Source organism: Lytechinus pictus, unplaced genomic scaffold (genome assembly GCF_037042905.1).
Source record: "Lytechinus pictus isolate F3 Inbred unplaced genomic scaffold, Lp3.0 scaffold_19, whole genome shotgun sequence".
Lineage (NCBI taxonomy): Eukaryota > Metazoa > Echinodermata > Echinoidea > Temnopleuroida > Toxopneustidae > Lytechinus > Lytechinus pictus.
The window spans coordinates 2,460,420-2,480,601 of record NW_026974140.1 but is presented as its reverse complement, the minus strand read 5'-3'; the positions used below and the strand labels follow the sequence as shown (position 1 = coordinate 2,480,601).

Here is a 20,182-nt window from a genome sequence, read left to right as displayed (position 1 = left end):
TGATATGAGTCGTTTTAGATTCCTTTTTTAAAAACCCTCTTGTGTTTTAGGCAAACAGGACAACTGCATATTAATGTAACCAGTCCAAACGTATTATTTTAACCATGAAACCATAGTGTGGACACCAAAATCATATCTCCTAGGTGGATTTTAAATGAACTATGTCCATTTTTAAAGTAACAACAGTCATTTTAAACTCCGATTTTTGGAAGCTTTCTTAGATTTTCGACATACTGGACCACTGACTGTCCTTGTAACTAATTTCCCGCCTTTTGAACCCATGATATAGGCAACAAAATCATATGCCCTTGACGAATAAAATACGAGCTATGTCCATTTTTTAATACCATCGCGGCTGATTGATACTATTTTTAAGCCACCGTGGACTTTTGGACATACTTGACCACCAATCGTCCTTGTAATTGATGCCAATTTATTATTTGACCCATTTAACCATGGTATTGGCATAAAAATCATATTCCCGGATATTGAACAAACTATGTTGGTTTTTTTTAGGAGCAGCAGCATTTTTTACTCCATTTTTGGAAGCCATCTTGGATTTTTGAACATACCAGACCACTGACTGTCCTATTAACTTGTTCCAATGTATTATTTGACCATTGAAACCATGGTCTAGACACCATAACCATATCTCTCAAGTGGATGTGATATGAGCTATGTCCATTTTAAGGATTAATAGCCATTTTAAACTCAATAATTGGAAGCCATCTTGTATTTTTGGACACACCAGACCACTGGCTGTCCTTGTAACTTGTCCCGACGTACTACTTCATCATTAAAACAATCGAATGGAAACCAAATTAAAGCCACTTAAGTAAGTAATAGATGAATTGTGGATTTTTTAGACTACGGCAGCCATTTTGGGCGCCATCTTGGATTTGCTTGGTACCCTGGAGTATTAATATTCACTCCAACTTGTATAAATAAATTCTTTTACCCATTGGACCATGGAATATGAACCCAAATAGGATTCTAGGGTGGATAATGAGTGAGTTATATCCATTTTTAGTGAATGGCGGCCATCTTGGACGCCATCTTGAAAATAACCACTTTCCCAGATGCCGATTTTTGTAGATTTTTAGTATGTTATTCCTGAGGTCAAATAGTACAAAATACCGTTGAAAAAACATTTGTTGCAATTTGTTCCGGGTCAAACCATATATTGACCCGTCTAATGTGTAGGCTCCACTCCATTTCACTATGACTATGGCTACACTACACTACACCTAGTGTAGCGGTAGTGAAATGGAGTGGAGTCTACACTAACATCACTTGAGGTAGTACACTGCTAGACTGATATATCCACTGTTTCGGAGGAGTTTTTTTATAACATTTTATGATTTTTTTTAACAAAAACTTTTCCTACATAGACGGATGTCTGCCAATGGCATTGGGCTCGTAATGGTGGAAGTTCGATCGCCGCTTAACCACAGCATCTATGGAGAAAAGGGTACGCTAGCGTAGCGCACCCTCGACCCTCCTCGATTACTTTTTTTCTACTGCGTAATTCCTCCTTTTCATAAGCGAAAGGGGTGCAATAATAAAATCAAAATAATCAGTTTACCACCTTCCAAAAGCAAAATATATGCCAGCCAATCACTTTCGTTATGCCATTGTCAGTTCATGAACGGAAAAACATAACGGCAAACAATTGAAGAAGAAACTGATCCTGAATGTTTGACATAAATATTCAGTATTTTCCAGCATATATTTTGGGAAGGTGGTAAGCTGATTGTATTTTCTATTATTTTCTCTTTATTATTACGCCCCTTTTCGCCCATCTAAAGGATATTTATGCAGTTACTGAGGAGGATGTGCTAGTGCACCCTATTTCCATAGATGCTGTAGGTTAGCGTCAGTTGATCCTCCACCATTACGAGCCCAGTGGCCGTCTTCGGTCTATTGACGGAAGTGATACCGCGGAGCCACACGGGGTCTCAGCCGAGCATATCCCTAACAGAAATGGACCTATTTAGCGGTCTTGTACATTGCATGCTGCAAAGTCTGCAGTATAAGATTTTGCCTCATGTAATAAAAGAAAATCACTTGTAGTAATGGAACTATCACCTTTGTTAAATTTGAATTTGGCCATTCCAAGCAAAGGTTTTGACAGAATTAGTTTGTAAACAAAGTTCTTAAGTACGTTTATTAAAAAAATGAACTGCAAGGTCATAGAACATCGCAATTTGCTTATTTGGGTTGTTGATGTGGAAAACTTTCAATTAATAGAACCAATCTCTTTGCAAAAAATTGAAACAATGTATATATCAAATCTTATCCAGCTTAGTGATTGGACCATTGCATATAAAAACTTTCCATGACAATAGCTCAGATGGTAGCATAATCATCATTCAGCTGTGAATTTTTCTTCATGGTGTCCTAAGCACAGTGCAGCGTGAGCATTTTGTTCAGAAGCATCAGATTTCGATATTAATTACATTTGGAATGGATATATTTTATTTTACAAGGTTGATTGGTAGGCAGGAAAGTGATTGTCCAAGTCCTTTATTTCTAGTGATTTTTTGCTTCGTACGATTGTGAAACGAAGGAAAACTTTCAAGAATGTCATCATTTCTTTATTTCATTTTTACCGTTAGATTTGGATGAAATTTTTTGCCTTGCTTTTATTCTTTTTATTATTTCAAATCAACAAAATCGGACTGCATTATATTTATAAAATTAATAAAATACTAACTAACTAAGTACTAATAGTGGATGAAAGCTAATACTATGTGAATGATGTACAACCTCTTTTAAGATGTCTGTTTTTCTTAATGTCTGCGATATATAGGAGTCACCAAAGTTCCACGCTCAGCCAAATATGACGTCATCCAGCTACATCCAGATACCATGTCACTCTGTGGCCTATGCATTGGTCAGCCTGCCATCCTCACGCAACCGACCCCTGCAGCTAATGGAGATCAGTCCAAGTCCATCTGCATCGTATGGCCTGCCACAAACTTGCCTGTAGGATCCGTTGGTATCCACATGAGTCTTCAGAAGGTCCATGGATGGAGTGAAGGAAATATGGTCAAGGTGGAAGCTGTCTCTGGGAGTGTGGCAGCAGCTACTTCAGCAACAGTTCTTGTTAGGTAAAGATCCTTGTAAAGTGGAATAGATGGCTCGGCTAATGGGGCTGCAACCGGGTGTTGTGGGATACGGCTCGCTCTATTCCAAGCTATTTGGGGAAGTTACAGTCTGATGAGCCCTGGTCACGTTTTTTGTATGGTGACGTTAAAGGCGTGTCCCAGACGTAAATCATATCTGATTGATGTAGGTAGGTTCGAAAAAAAGTTCCGGTACACACATATGAAATTGCATATATGGGTATTCAGTCATGCAATTTTTCAGCTTAGACCAACAGATTTTGAGAGGGGAGGGATGACATTTTTATGACCCCTTCATTGAGACCCTGATAAGGTGTGTTGGGGGTGATATGGAGAAAATCTGTGTTTTAAAGCAGCTTTATTGTCTGATTCCCATTCAGATCTCACTTGTTTACAATATCATAACAGGTGATATAACTTGGTACTGATATCCAATTTTCATTGAAGAGTCAATGTTATTGTTGTCATATTGTGTAGCTCTATAATATGCTAAGCCATTTTAGGGGGGGGGGTATCTTAATTTGATCCTGATTAGGATCATATAAAATACAAATGAACAAGGGGGGGATATGACATCATCAGTAAGCTCATTTAATATTCATGAGACATGCTTAGAAATGATTCACCCAAATAATGCAAATCTTTTAAATGCCATAACGTTGTTTTTTCCTTGTCCGATTTTGATCAAATTTTCAGTGTTTTCAGCCTTGAGTACCCCTTTAAGTTTTAATTCCTATTTAATATTTCTTAATTAGTTACGGCTATCTGTTTGTCAATCATGGAAGTCAATCTTCTGCTCATTCATTACTTGATTTGAATTATATATATTTTTTTTTTTTGGGGGGGGGATGGGGGGGGGGGTTTAATGTCATCTTGTTGATTATAATTCCAGTCATACTTTGTTTGCTCTTTCATTCTCTTGGTTTCCACAGATCTTATGAAAATCTATCTACAATGCAATCTTCAGATTTCCAGAACTTTGCTTCCAGTTACTTGAACTGCAAGCACATTATGTGTGGGAGCTTATTCAGCCTCACTTACTATGGCAAGCCGGTTGTTCTAGAGGTAACTAAAATCACTGCACAAACAGGTGCTGAACCGTCTCGTTTGGACCAGTCATCTATGACCACCCAATCAGCTGAGAGACTGATCAATGATCTTGAGAGAACTCGAGCATCAGTGTCAAGTGATGCAAGAAGTGCAACATCACACCTGAAGAGGACAGACATCTCTAATTGCTCCTTTACAAACAATGATGAAGGATTAGTTGATACAAATACATCAACAAGTAGTGATGGTGGTATAATTACAAATTCTAGTAAGATTGGCGCAGCAGATTTCAGTTGTTCCATGGTTATAGATTCTGCAAGTGACTTGGAAAAGGATTTCAGTTCTTTAAATTTGTCAGAATCAAGCAGTATCATTGCATCTTCAACTCCAAAAAGGACGCCTGGTTTATCTCAAAAGCCATCACTAGAGAAAACAAGAGATTCTTACTCAAGAAGTCAGTGTGCCACAGAGGAATCAGGTGTGTACAGGATCACCAAGACAACTCACATAGAGATTGTAACCTCTGAGCAAGAGGAGAAGAAATGTTCAGATCAAGATGAACTTATCACTAAACTAGGCGGACGTGTGACCTTTGACATGATTGGAGGCATGGAGAGACAAATGAAGATGATCAGAGACATGGTGATGATGCCGCTCAAAAGTCCAGAAATATTTGCTTCTCTTGGTAAGTGATTTGGCAAGGCACATTACCTTGTACCTTGTAGTAGTTTTCCCTGAAGTACTCCACCAGGAAATGTTACTCAGGGCTGACAAGAGTGGTGGTATTATTCCTAAGTTTGGGGTTATGGGAGGGCCTTTGTAATTTGGTTATGAGGATTTCAGTGCTTTTTGAATGAACACTTTTTTTCCAGTGGGCTATTTAGGGACAGTGATTTTCCGTTACAAAAAATTGCCTTTTCCGTTTCAGAAAATCTCAAATTCTGTTTCAGCATGTCAGAAAACAGAAATTCTGTTTCCCCATAGACTTTGTACACACGGAAAAGTGACAATTCCGTTTACACATTGAATAGCAAAATCACAACACGTACACTCGCACTGGTCAAAATTTGTATCTGCTACTGTACCAACAACACAATAGAATCCGTTCTAATCGGATCTTTGCAGGTGCATAAAATATTTTTACAAACCCATTTAGCATGCATACATCCTCACCTTTCATATTATTAGCATTATTTCACGGTGAAATGATATTTCATCGATAATTTTGGGGTTTTTTGGACATCGTTATCATCAGTCAACGGCTTTTGCCAATCCGCCATCTTGGATTTTAAGACCACGATATCGTGCTGTTACATCTTCAAACGTAGAGGGCAGCAACACACGACCGTGTAGTTGAACGATATGTGTGCATGTGAAGCCCAACCCGGCCGGCCGGGTACGGGTGCGGGGTACAATCGAGTGTGCTGATGTCGAGTGCAGTCACGATGTGTGAATTGCCATGAAGTAGCGAAGTGAGATCGTGTTTTCTGGGGTTTTGTGGCCATTTAATATTCTCATTTTTTTGTGATTTTGGAGTAATTTCTGTTGCTATTCTGTGTATTTTGAGAGAAAATACGTTTTCCGTGATTTTCCGTTTGAAATGCCACTTTCCGTTTCAAAAGGCCCTTTCCGTGAATTCCGTCCGTTTTCCGCGATCGCGGAAAATCACTGTCCCTAGCTATTGTGTCAGGTGAGAACGGGTATGCCAGCTTTGTTGTGGAGATGAAGGTAGAGTTTACTTTGTTTTGTCGATTGTATTATATTAGTGACTCTAATTCCCCAAGGTCTGAATTTTTGTGGACCAATCCGAGTTATGAAGTAAGCGTCCTTTGGCAAGGTGTCAATCCACACTTTGCCACTCTCCACCTAGGTTTTAAATGGATACCCAGAAGAATGTGAAAGCCTATATAGTATACCTAGCAATCAAGTATTAGAACTCTTGTTAGAATGCTCCCCAGGGAGTGGAGAAAGTGCATACATTCTGTGCGGGCATGCCAGGATCCGATGAATGGGTTAATAATAATTGCAATGTATAGCACTTAGAAACAGAATGTAATAAGCACTACATAAATGTAACTGTTGTTTTCGTTTAATTATTATTGTATTTATAGGTATATCTCCACCAAGAGGCATTCTACTCTATGGTCCATCTGGTGTGGGTAAGACCATGCTTGCTAGAGCAGTAGCGTTTGAATCAGGAGTCTACACAGTTATCATTAATGGACCTGAGGTACTCAGCAAGTAAGTCATGCACTGTTATGAAGTTTGTAACTGTATGCCTCTGATTTGTCAGAGTGAGACATACCAAATTTTCACTTTGTGGTTTGCAGATATAAAATACATGTCTTAAAGAGAAATTCCAGTAGTTGCAGTAAACACTGATTTCATGAGAAAGTCTGTAAAACCAGGCTTAATTGTCAGTATATCATCGAGGATCTCGATCTGGTACAGTTACATAAACTGAACTTTGTGAAATCTTGCAATCTACGCTGAAAAATGTTCAGACTGAACTTCCCCAACACAGATAAGCGCACGTGGGACAGTGTATAATTATTGCTTTGAGCGTCGGGCCCGACGCTCTACCCGAATCCTGTGCTTATTTGCTGATTTCTCAGCAATTACACAATTTCTTCCAGAATCCTTTGGCACATGCGTTTTATTTATACAAACAGACACTTTGGTGGTCATTTCAATGGATTCTGTACGAACTCATTTTGATATCGTTACCAAAACTAGCATTTACCTTTAAGCAAGAAAAAACATTGTTTAAAATTAAATGTGTATTGGAAAACGATAATTATTGATTGGGGTGTACATGAATTTGACTTACCCTAGTTACCATTTGATGTTTGCTTTCCACTCAGACACCAAGAAAAGGTGATATTTATATCGATTGTAAGTTAAATACAAAATGCTCTGAGATTGGTTAAATTATATGGTGTTATATAATTCAGTGTTTCGCATGTTAGCATTCAGGTATATCTCATCATGGACCTATTACGAATGGACATTCAACGAATCCCCTCCTTTGGGCCAAAGACCGTCACCGCTAATCCTTTTATAAACAGAGCGCTGGCAGCTGACGCCCATCAAGCCGGTCGTAAAACACGCTCTCACTGATGGACAGGGGAAATCAAGTGTACGCTGCTCCTACCCATTGCGATGTTGTTCGTTCACTTTTTCAAAAGCAACGCACAGCAGCGAACGTTAGCGCTATGAAAAAATGATAGCAGAAACAAGAAAACAGGCGTGCATAAACATATTTTTTATGTACATCGCAAACAACCGCACATGAAATGCATTAACATCACCTTGCAGATCCGTATATCTACGGCAAAAAAGCAGTTGATATTCGACGGAGAAATGTGCGGAAAAACGTTAAAAATGCAGCTTTTTCGGACAGTATTGATGTCGATAGTAGCGCTTACCTTCGGTCAGAAGTTGATTTTCATTTGGGCATAAAATTCCACAGGGTTGATGAAATTTAACAGGATTTTTTTTATGGTCAGACGACAATCGCAGATTATAGACAGCCTAAAATAATGTACTGACAAACCGGATATGAATTGCGCATTGCATTCTAGGTAATGTAGGGACTTTCCCTATTGGCAATCGGGGCTAAAACATGACCGTCTTCGGTCGAAAGAGGGCCAGTGATCGATCGGTGATGATCAATGGCCGAAAGGAGCTTGTGTAAACAATCGCCCCGGGCGGTCGTCGTAAAAACCGCGTAAAGAGAAAGTTAAGGGTTAGACAGCGATTTTGACAGCTGGAAACGGGTGGTGGTCATAAAATGCTCTCGTTGAATATCCTTTCGTAATAGGTCCATGATCTCATATACTACTTTGATTTCTGATAAACTCTTGTGAATACTTGCAGATGCTTTTCTGGCAGAGCAAGTATTGTACATAAAGTGGATTCCAAGGATGCTAAGTTGTTCATTGGCAGTTTGTTATGAAGGGATTACATTGATATAAGTATTTCATTTATTTATTGATAAACCTGTGAGATACAAGAAAGAATGAAAAAGTCTTCTCAATCCAACCCTTCACAGGTTTTATGGTGAGTCCGAGTCAAGACTAAGAGCCATGTTTGAGGAAGCCACTAATAATGCACCTAGTCTAATCCTGATAGATGAACTAGACGCCCTTTGTCCTCGTAGAGAGAGGGTGAATAGTGAGCTAGAGAAGAGAGTTGTCTCAATGTTAATCACTTTGATGGATGGAATAACACAGGTAAATGCTGCTAGGCATCTTTCTCTCTCAACACTCTCCCCTTCGCCTACACTTTCCCTTCCACTCCCCTTCCTTTCCCCTCCACTTCATTACCGTTTTTAGTATTTTCCCCCAACAGTCCTCTGAGAGGAGTGGTGGTATTCTTATTGGGTTATGGGAGGGCCTTTGTAATTTGGTTATGAGGAATTCAGTGCTTTTTGAATGAACACCTTTCCTGGTGAGTTTGTTCCAGTGGGCTATATTGTCAGGAAGAACGAGTATTCCAGCTTCATTGCAGAGATGAAGGTAGAGTTCACCTGGTATTGTCAATTGGACTCTGATTCCAAAGGGTCCGTATTGTATTGTATTGTATTTTATTGTATTGTATTGTGTAGTATTGTATTGTATTATGTAGTATTGTATTGTATTGTATTGTATTGGCGGCTAGGCCAGTTGACTTTATGAAGTTTGTGAACTCATTGTCCTTGAAGAAAGACAAAAACCAACAATTTCCCATCCCCTCCCCTTCCCCCTCCCTTCCCCCTCCCTTCCCCCTCCCTCCCCTCCCCTTCCACTCCCTTCCCTCTCCATCACCCCTCCATTTCCCCCTTTTCCCTCCCCTTCCACTCCCTTCCCTTCCCTCTCCCCTCCATTTCCCCCTATTCCCTCCCCTTCCACTCCCTTCCCTTCCCTCTCCCCCTCGCCATCACCCCTCCCCTTCCCCCTCCCTCCCCTCCCCTTCCACTCCCTTCCTTCCCTTCCCTCTCCCCCTCGCCATCACCCCTCCACTTACCCCTTTTCCCTCCCCTCCCCTCACCTCACTCCTCCCTCTTCCCTGCTCCTGCACTCTCATCCTCCTATGAATAACCTGTGTGTGATGTTACTTTACAGAATTCACCATCACATAGTCATGTCCTTGTTCTTGGAGCAACAAGTCGTCCTGACTCCATTGACACCGGCCTTAGGAGACCGGGGAGGTTTGATCGCGAGATTGAAATAGGTGTTCCCAATGCAAGAGAAAGAAGACAGGTTTGTTGAATAAAATTGTATAAAGTCTCATTATAACGTGGATTGATAAAGCGTAGCATTTTGTTCTGATATGAAGAGGGAAACCATTTTGTTTATTATAACATGCTTAAATAGTCTTTGAAAAATTATCTAATGTTATGGCTGCCAAGTTGACATAATGCTTTCTTCATGTCATGAGTCACATGACATAATGATTTCATTATCATATCAGGAGTGGTGTCAAATTATATCTTGTCCCTGCAAGTCTGGAATTTTGTAGATATAATTTGAATACCTTGCACTTTGTTTTTGCTTGTGTCTCTATCTGATGATGTCTCTGATACCATTGCCTATGCATACCAAATGTTGCTAAGATCTATTGCTCAGATTCATTGCAACCATTTAAACAAACCTTTGAGTCAATATTCTTTGGAACAGAAATACGACTATGCCCGCTGTGAAAACTAGCCACCCATGTTATATTTCCTCTGATATGAACCATCCATATCTGTTTCTTGCTGGGCCCTGTATAGTGAAGAGGCGATCTTGATTTTAATAGATGTGAATTTCTGAATAACAAGTTCATATTATGTGAGTCACCTTTCACTTCATAATGAGTTTTCAAGAATTAAAAAAGGGGGAGGGGGAGATCACAGTCACTAACTGAGAAGCATGATATTCTGGATCGTTTTTTTTTCCTCATGGGGGAATAATGATATTGACCTCTGACACGATATTTTTTCATGCTCCCCTAGGAGCTAATTTCTTAATCTTATTTTGTATCTTAAATATTGCAAGAAAAACTGATCATACAAACCATTTCATGAACTACCCTGATTTTTTTCATTGTTTTTTTTTTAACCCAGATACTTGAGAAATTGACAAGTAATCTATCACATAGCTTGACAGCTGATGACCTGACAATGATATCTGATTCATCTCATGGTTATGTAGGTGCTGATCTAACTGCATTGTGTAAAGAAGGTAGGGTATCTTCAACATGATAACAAATTGCATTCTATGTGCTGCTGAAGAGTCTAGGTTTCCATGACATTAACTCCTGCAACAATTGCTCCTACTGAGAATCCACACATTTAGCCAAACATAATCCCAAATTAAAACCTAAATCTAACCTTAATCACGGTCCTGACATCATTCTGGACCAATATTCAAATCATGACTCCGACCCTAACCCGAATCAAAGATAAATTATCGGAGGAGCAATTGTGGTAGGAGAAAATCCTTTGTCACTGAATATAGATCCTTTAGCATCAGTTTGCCTGTTTATATTCTAATTCCTGGTGTGAAGCTGGATGTTAGAAATTGTAATGAACATTTGTGCAGCATTACTGTAAAGCACTTAGAGACTTCTGATAAAGTAAGTGCTATATGAGCAAGTACATGTATTATCATTATTGTACATGAATAGTTGGTGAATGGACATGGGTAGTAGCATATTTGCAGTCTCATTTTATGAACCAGGGTATTTTATCTGTGTTTTAATCCAAACCCAATGATCAAACAATTCCTAAATGCATGTTTGACTAAAAATAAATTCTAGAGTGACCAAATTTATCCTAAATGTACATTTCTTGAAAGTTTGGAAATAAATTTGACCCAACCAATGTCAAAAGTCAACTTCTTATAAGACATTTCTTTTTTCTTTTTTATGGCTCAGAGATTCACCAATTTCTTTGCAATATGTGTTCTCTTGAATGCTTCCCAGGGAGTGGGAAATGTGCATACATTATTAGCAGAAAAGCCAGTAGAGAATGACCTTAGTAATAAGTGCTATAATAGTGTAATCTGGTTGTTATTCTTGACTCTGTTTGTTTTATTTAGCTGCAATGTGTGCTTTTGAGAGACTGCAAACCTTGAACCAAGATGTAGTAAATGGGAATAGCATGTCCTCAGGTACAATCATCAAGGAAGATTTTCTCCATGCTATGACCCAGGTCAAACCCAGCGCTTTGAGGGAAGTTGAAGTTGACATACCAAAGGTACGGAATATCAAGTAATATACATCATTGAGGGCATTAGCAAGAAATATTAACACAAAGTACCTATGGAGTTCCTTGGAATTTGCTCTGGTGACAATTGTTTCAATGGCAATTCTGCATATTAAGCCCAACATAAAACCTAACCTCCAACACTAAATAAACCCTTATCCTTGTCTTTACATTATTCTGAACCAAAAACTCTTACAGTCCTAATGCTAACCCTATGCCTTGTGAGATATTAAGACTGGAGCAAAGGTTGCAGGAGTATATGTCATGTTACCACCTATGGAACAGTTGTAACATTTGGACCGTTTCATAGATAAGCCAGTGTGTGTAAGTATTCTAACGCCCAAGCGAAAGGATGTGTATTGTATGGTTTTATATGTGATGTAGGTCCTTGATAACATGGGCGTCAGCTTAGAGGATTATTCTTTGTTCATGGGGGGGGGGGGGGGAGATCTATTGTTACATCCCCCCCCCCCCAAATACAAAAGATAATCCTCTGCTCTGATGCTTATGATAAGAACCTCCTTATGGATTTTTTATTCTTTAATTTTAATCTTATCGGAGGCATTTCATTCTTATCTCAAGGACCTTTCTTGAGTAGTAGTAGTGGTAGTAGTAGTCGCTGTAGTAGTTGTAGTAGTAGTAGTGGAAGTAGTACTAGTTGTTGTAGTAGTAGTAGTAGTAGTAGTAGTAGTAGTAGTAGTACTAGTAGTAGTAGTAGTAGTAGTAGCAGTAGTAGCAGCAGCAGCAGCAGCAGCAGTGGAAGAAGTAGCAGTAGTAGTAGTAGTAGAAGTAGAAGTAGAAGTAGTAGCAGTAGCAGTAGCAGTAGCAGTAGCAGTAGCAGTAGCAGTAGCAGTAGCAGTAGTAGTAGTAGTAGCAGTAGCAGCAGCAGCAGCAGCAGTAGTAGTAGCAGTAGTAGTAGTAGCAGCAGATGTAGAAGTAATTTTTTTGGTCGAAACAGCAGTTGTAATTGTAGATATAGTAAGTGGCTGTATTTCTTTTCTTAAGTAATGGTGGTAGTCATAGTAGCAGCAGTAGTTGGAATAGTAGTGAAGTCATACTTTTTATTATGTATTGTTGAAAGAATGAGACACTTTATTCAACTCGGCTGCGCCTTGTTGAATAGAGCATCTTTCTTTCACCTTATGCGAAATATCGCACACGTGCCTATTCGCTATTTGTATAGTGATATTTCTCATTAGTCCTCTTCATATCCACATTTTCTTGTCCTGCCTTTTCATTTCAGGTGTATTGGTCAGACATTGGCGGACAGGAGAGCATCAAGCTCAAGTTACGTCAGGCTGTGGAATGGCCTATTAAACACCCAGAATCCTTTGCAAGGCTTGGTGTGTCCCCTCCTCGAGGAGTTCTACTCTATGGTCCACCTGGTTGTTCCAAGACCTTGATAGCTAAAGCCCTAGCCACAGAGAGTGGCCTGAACTTCATCTCTGTAAAAGTAAGTCACTTCCTTCATGTTAAAATCCTTGACACGGCGGAGGAGAAGTGAGGCTGAAGGCAGTATAAATAAAATTTTCACTATTTCTATATCTAAGGTCTATCCTAAACATTTCCACAACCTTAAAAAATCATTGTAAATGGTCAGTCCAATTTGTAAGGATTGCAGGGGCTGGAGGGGGGGGGGGACTGTTCCAATATGCATTCTAAACATTATGACATTCTTAGATTATTCTTGGTGTTGGGGTCTATTCCTGAAGCAAGATGTGAGGTTTATTTCTAACAATTTAAGGTGTATGTATTCATGTTTGAATTGTGTTTGCACTGCTCTTCTTGAATGCACAAAAATCTCTGTTTGAACCTTTTCATCCAGGGCCCAGAGCTCTTCAGTAAGTGGGTAGGAGACTCCGAGAGAGCTATCAGAGAGGTGTTCAGGAAGGCGCGGTCAGCAGCTCCAGCTATTGTCTTCTTTGATGAGATAGACGGCATTGCAGTGGAGAGAGGAAGGTAGGTTTCACGGAACAAACCAGTCCTGCAATGTATGCATATTTCTGGTCTCTGGCCATTGTAATTGCACAATGACAGTGCTGATAAGGTTCATGAAACTGCTCAAGTGAGTGGTTTATAAAGCTGTTTGTACTTTTCGAGTGACTCTACGAATGGCTTGTGATCCTTTCTTGTGATAAATAATACACACCAGGGGAGCATTTCATCAACATTTTTGTCTGACAAGTTGTCAGATCTTTGATTTTGATTGGTTGAGAGGCACTGTCACTATGGCAACTGTTGGATGAAAGAGGACTTGTAGGATAAAACGTAAGACAAATCCTTTCAAGAAACGTTCCCCAGATTTTCATTGGTGTTGATTTAGTTCTTTAAAAAGGATAACCAGTCTTTCGTTAAGATACTCACCTGGAGCCCATTTCATAAAGGACTGTTACAACTGGTAATGTGACAGCGATGCCTAATGTTACAGCAATGCATTACTTACACATTGAAATAACGGTTTTGACTTCAGAATCCGACAGATGTGACGGGGCTTACTGCTGTTGCATTGTTAGGCTAACAACGTTTCTGTGCGGCCAACACAGGATGGGTGCAAGCTACTAGGCCCAGCTCATTGATGATAAAACTAAACTCCATGTTCAAATTACATTTATTCCTTTAAATTGTTTCCTTTAAACAGAAACTTCTTGTATGTAATTCAATCAGATTTCAGATTCTTTTAGGTTTCAGATTCTTGGATTTTTTCAATTTTTGATTGGTGTATTTCTTTGTCTGTAGCTCTTCTGGAAGCAGTTCTGTTGGTGACCGGGTTCTTGGTCAGCTGCTTACTGAACTGGATGGGGTAGAAGGTCTGAGAGATGTGGTGGTTGTAGCTGCTACCAACAGACCTGATATGATAGATAAGGTAAGAGATTATGACTAAATGAACCCCTTCACATTAGAGGGCGTCCTTTTCACATTCTGCAAGAGAAACTCTAGTATCTAGTCAAGTTTTTGACCTTCCTGTTTGGTCTCGGATAATTTTCCAGGAATCAGGGGCCTGTTTCATAAAGACACTATTATAACTACCAGTATGCCATTGTGGAAAAAACCATGGAAACCTTAATTGTGATTGTCTACTGAGCCCTTTTTTCATGGTAGTTGCCATAATGGCAAAGTTACTATAGTTGTAACTCTTAGAAATGGACCCCAGGAGATATTATAAATGGCTGTTGCATAGCAAAATTGTAACAGACAATTATATGAATGACTTTTTTTGTCATTCGATGTCAGGCACTCATGAGACCAGGTAGATTGGATCGTATCCTCTACGTATCATTACCGGATGAGCACACTCGGAAAGAAATCTTTAACATTCAATTCAGGAAGATGCCCATAGATGAAGGCTGCTTGGTTGAAATGCTCGTCAAACAGACAGATGGCTACTCTGGTGCAGAGGTAATGTTTTGGGAAATAATCTTAAGATAAATGTTTATTGATCAATGAAAAACTGTAAGTTTTGGTCCCTCTTGATAGAATGCCTGCTTTTGGTTTCTTTGTAAATCATTTTCTTTTACAGATAATATATCACTCAATTCATTATCTATTCCATTTACAAAGGTTTTTATTTGCATAATTACTTTGAGAGGCTTTCATTAATTAAAGCTTAACCCTAAATAGACTGAGTGGGCTATTTCAACGCCTAAGAAGACTGGGGGGGGGGGGGGGGGGGGGCTGATTCAGCCCCCCCTTATGATACCGGCGGTCAATCGCGCGATCGCGACGAAAATTGGCACGTGCGTTACCCATGGCATCTACAAAACTATATTATAAAATTCTGCGAAAAATCTCATTGCTCATTAATTATGCTAGTGTAAAATCAGAAGTTTGCTCTGATTAATAAAATAATGCCCCTAAAATGCTAAGTTTTGTTTCACATACTTTAGATAGGCATCTGATCAAATCTATTTTTCAAAAATTTCAACATCACATTTATTTAATTATGTATTCTTTTGCTTTCTAAATTTCTTATGTATTTCTTTGTTGTTCGACTTTTTGTTTTTTATTGTTTTTCAATGGAAATTGCCGGGGACTTTATTTTGACCATAAACAAGATAAAACTAATTGATTTTAAGCAGTAAAAGGAAAAATAATGATACATTTTTTAATATTGGCTAAAAACACTATTTGCATTGGATTTGTACACAAATTCATGTTTTTGAGTAATTTTGGGTCTGCATGCACTTACGAAATGTTGCATAATTCGGAACCGCGTACCCGGGGGTCACAATTTTGGTCTCAAAAGTTGCGCGAGACTTGAAAGCGAGCGACGCGGTCAAAAAATTTGGAGCGCCGGATTTATCGCAAAAAATGTTGAGGGGGGCTGAATCAGCCCCACCCAGTCTTAGGGTTAAGACCATGTCCAAAGTGTTTGAAACCTTATTGAAGCTTGCATGGATCCAACAGCAAACCATACTATCTAAATATATACATTATTGTAGCCATGCGTTTTAGTGGATAATGATTATTTTTTGATTTGCTGCCTGATCAAAATATAGTGTCTTGGTATTCTTTTTTATTATTATTTCATAAACCCAATTAAGTAAGGAATGGACTAAGGATTTTATAATTTTTTTCCCTGTAGCTTTTTATAATCAAATCACTAAATTGTACAAAAAATTATCAGATGGTAATTTGCAAAGAAAGAAAAAGAAGTACAGAGCAAGGGTGCTTGATACCTAAAATATCAAATTTCAAATTTTGTCAAAGAATCAACTATTAAAATAAGATTAAATGGCCACCACACTTTGTAAGGTTGGGATACTAGATGATACTTGAGTTTTATTCACATTATTCTCCCTTTACCAAAGCTTTTTACAGAATTTTTAAACAAAATGTCTTCCTTTTAGTAAATTGATTTACAACAGAACTCTAATAAAGTGTGGACTCAGCCAAGCCAGGCTTTACGTATGGTAGTCACTCTTTTGAAAATATTGATCTTTCTCTCTAATAACGGAAGTATAAATTATCAAATGAACAACCATTTCAGGAATTTGCACAAGTATTAATTTGCCCCATTAAATGCTTTAATAAGACTATTCTTTTTTTCATGGAATATCTGTTCATAATTCAGCATTTCATGCGTCTGACCGACAGGTAGTAGCGGTGTGTAGGGAAGCAGCATTATCAGCAATGCAGGAGAGTTTGGACATCCAAGCGGTCAGTCAGAGACACTTTGACCAAGCTTTGACCAATGTGAAACCCCAGACAACCCAAGAGAGCATTCGGTTCTATGAGGAGTACCAGAAGAAAAGTGGCCTTCACTCTGCTTGATGATATGAAAGCCATCCATCCAGTGGTCATTCCACTTGATAGTCGCCCGTCAACAACATAAGTCACTTGATGTGAACATCATCCAGCATGGTGAGCAGTTATGACTGACCAATGTGATGGCCATACAGAGTCAGCTGTCTTCAGCCAAAATACCAGCTCAGCTCAGGTACAATGTAGGTTAGATGTATCCTGAAGTTTGGTAAGAGCCACAAGCCTCAAGAGACCTAAAATAATGTATTTATTAGCTAGAAAATATTTGCAATCAATTTCATTTTACTGATAAATCACTTGTAGCTGTAGCAAATCTGTTTTCACTTTGTATTGCATGGTGGAGATCAGCAGTCTATTGCAAATTTCCATTCAATTGAAAAAAAGCCCATTTTATTGATTTCAATTTCAATTTCAATTCAGCATTTATTTCCAAATTCATTAAAAAGAACAAAATGAGAACAAAAGTATATATACACAAAGAAAAAATAAATAACATAAAACAAAGCAAAGATATCAACAGAACATAACTGATACAGAAAAATATTGGTGATGATAAAATTATGGTTGGCACATAATTATAAAAATATAGATGAACAAAATAATGAATGGAAATTGGGCATGCACAAAAAAGCCAGAAAAAGGCTTGTTAAAACGCACATACCAAAGAAATATCAATCGTTAAAAATAAAATTCAGTATATGGTATGGATACGACAAGTACCAAAGAATAGAGATAAGAATAATCATTTATTTAAAACAAAAAAAAACTAAATTTGAGGATCCTTTATAGATTTGCTATTGCCCAATAGCCTGATAAAAGTTCCTTTACAGTTAGAATTGTTCAGAGGTGGTATTAACATATATATTTTTACATGTTTGTACTGAAATATGTTTAAATTGCAAGAATGAAGAGGTGCTGTTGTGGATGGAGGTTTTGGTCGTGAAGTTACTACCTGAGTCACCCATTTCCGTGATCATTATATGAGATAAGTCAAAAGAAAAGATGCTTTGTGGGATAGACGACTTTTAAGGCATTGTTCTGAATGAGCTCTAACTTACGATAAGGTACTCTTTTTTTCAAACTGCCAATTTCTTCCGAACACAATTCTGCTTATTCTAGTTCATATTTTAAAAGTTTGAAGGAACAAAAGTGATATGGATTAAAAAAATCAAACTGATGAGACAGACAAGAACTTTTCTTCTCTACTCAAAACCTGTTTATCATTATTGGGCCCAAGAAATTAGAGGACCCCTTTGCTAAAGTTTAAATAAACCATTAATCTGCCTCTCATTGCATGACACACCAATACACCCTGTACAGTCCAGTGAACCATGTGTAGTCTCTGGGTTATTTATTTCTGAACGGTGTCAAACTCCCCATGAAAAAACTCAGTAATCTGCCGATTATTCTTAAATTGGTCGATAGATATACGACTCTTGAATTTTCCTATTTGAGAGGAAAAAAAATTTAACTTATTTTTAATACTAACGAAATTATAGGAATCGACATACTCCAAGCAACCACCCAAAACCATCTGCTCTTGCCTCTAGCTGCAATTTCAGAGCACTCTCAGAGAAAATCCGTGAATCATGAGTGCTGCCAGGCCACCATTGCCAAGATACTTATCTTTCCAGCATTATCACACGCAACCTAATCACAGTATACAGAGAAATGTCAATATGAGAAAGAAAAATAACACATGGTAAAATGATTTTGTGAATCATTTTCCTTATGCTCCTGTTTTCCTCACAATTTCTTTATCATCCTTTCACATCAACATATATTTCTTCTTAACAATGAATAAAATTAATGAGACATATCAAATGAAACTCAACGTCACACCAAAGGTACTTCAAGACTAATTCTTAGTAGTTTCGTAGTATATTATTACTAAATACCGAAGGTGAGTTGACCTCCTTGATAAAGACCTATCATCAATCACATACATAAAAACATTTTCCAATCTTTGTTGAGACAGGACATACCTCTTATCCTGGTATGGGAGCATTTTGACCAACATTCTGTATGGTTCATTTATTTATTCTTTCACAACATTTTTCCATAACATAAGTTAACAACATCATAATATATAAAATACTTTCTTAAGTACTTCGATTGTAGCACACACTTAAAATCTATAAAGAAAGATGAGATCATATTCAAAATATAAACATGTATGTCTCAAAAGAGGAGGGGGCCTTCAAGAAGCTGAGCTTGTCAAAGCAAGGTTCCCCAAAAGAGATACAAAGCATGAAATTTTAACTAGTTTAAGAGAGATTAAAGGTAAAAGTTACTCAGAAAAGAAAACAAAACTGCATAAAGTTATGTGAGGGGTGAGGTAATATTTACAAAGGAGATTTTGATATCTACAAAGGGAAAAGGTAAGCAGGGGGATGAAGGATGGAGAGGGAGAGAAAAGTGGACACAAAACAAAGGAACAAGAAAAGTGATAGGCTTAGAAAAGGTCCCTTGCCTAGTTCCAGTTAGGGGATAGGAAGATCTATAGAAAGAAAAGGAGTGAGATAGAGAAAGGGAAAACAAACAAAGTCACAAGAGGAAAGTGGGAAGGTTGGTTAAAAGAATATTGAAGGGGCAGCCTGGAAAAAGAGGGGATAGACAACAGAGATAAAAAATAATAATAATTAAGAAACAGGTCATATGACGTCATATTTACATTAAATATTGTCAACATAATTACTCAGTATAAGTAATTTCAGTTTGCGTTTTAAAAAACAGAGACACTGACAGAACAAGTTACATCAATAGGAAGCGAATTCCAATACTTGGGACCAGTATTAAGCGAGTGTTTTAAGAGCAAAGGCGGTTCTTATGCGTGGCACATGAAGTGCAGTTGCCTGCCTAGTATTATAACTGTCAACTTGATTGTTCTTTCTAAACATTTGTACTAATGCATTCTGGAGTGTACCACTTTCATGATCATACATGAGTAAACCTAACTGTAGAAGATAGATATCTTCTACCTTTAGTAGTTTATTACTATAGAACAAAACATTAGTGTGTGCACGGTAATCTGCATTGAAAACAATCCTTACCACCCTTTTTTGAGTGACAAGTATCTTTTCTAGTTGAGTTTCAAGTGACTTACTCCATGCCAAAACTCCGTAATGAAGATAGGCAGAATTAGAGTTGAATACAAAATAAGAAAAATTTATTGTGGGACAAAATGTCTTAACTTATAAATTACACCAGAATTTCTAGACAAAACTTTACAAATATTATAGCAGTGATATTTCCAACTTAAATTCTCATCAATGTGTAAACCAAGAAACTTAGTGGAAGTTACTCCGACAATGTTTATTGTTATCAACAAGTAAATGCCCTGGTAAGTATGTTAGGGTATTATTAAAAGCATATAATTTGTCTTTTGACGATTCAAAGACAACTTGCATGCATCCACAAAATGACATTTTTCAACTCTTTATTATTTGTTTCTAGCAAAACTTCAGGATCTTTATGAGAAAAAAAATACACTCGAATCACCCGCAAAAAA

At 38.0% G+C, this 20,182-nt stretch overlaps 1 protein-coding gene across 1 annotated transcript; it reads left to right on the top strand.

The window, feature by feature from the left end:
- The first annotated feature begins 2,812 nt into the window (after positions 1 to 2,812).
- LOC129261201 (ATPase family gene 2 protein homolog A-like) lies at positions 2,813 to 20,176 on the top strand. Its single transcript, XM_064114146.1, has 12 exons — positions 2,813 to 3,113; positions 4,061 to 4,863; positions 6,290 to 6,419; positions 8,233 to 8,413; positions 9,284 to 9,421; positions 10,267 to 10,384; positions 11,243 to 11,400; positions 12,653 to 12,862; positions 13,235 to 13,368; positions 14,146 to 14,272; positions 14,641 to 14,805; positions 16,504 to 20,176. Exons 1-12 carry the CDS (start codon positions 2,872 to 2,874, stop codon positions 16,678 to 16,680), a joined length of 2,583 nt encoding a protein of 860 aa, XP_063970216.1. The 5' UTR covers positions 2,813 to 2,871; the 3' UTR covers positions 16,681 to 20,176.
- The last annotated feature ends 6 nt before the right edge of the window (positions 20,177 to 20,182 follow it).

Coding starts and splice junctions, on each gene's coding strand:
- LOC129261201 (XM_064114146.1), top strand. CDS start 2,872: ATGTCACTCTGTGGCCTATGCATTGGTCAGCCTGCCATCCTCACGCAA. Junction 8,414..9,283: donor TGATGGATGGAATAACACAG/GTAAATGCTGCT, acceptor GTTACTTTACAG/AATTCACCATCACATAGTCA. Junction 12,863..13,234: donor TGAACTTCATCTCTGTAAAA/GTAAGTCACTTC, acceptor CTTTTCATCCAG/GGCCCAGAGCTCTTCAGTAA.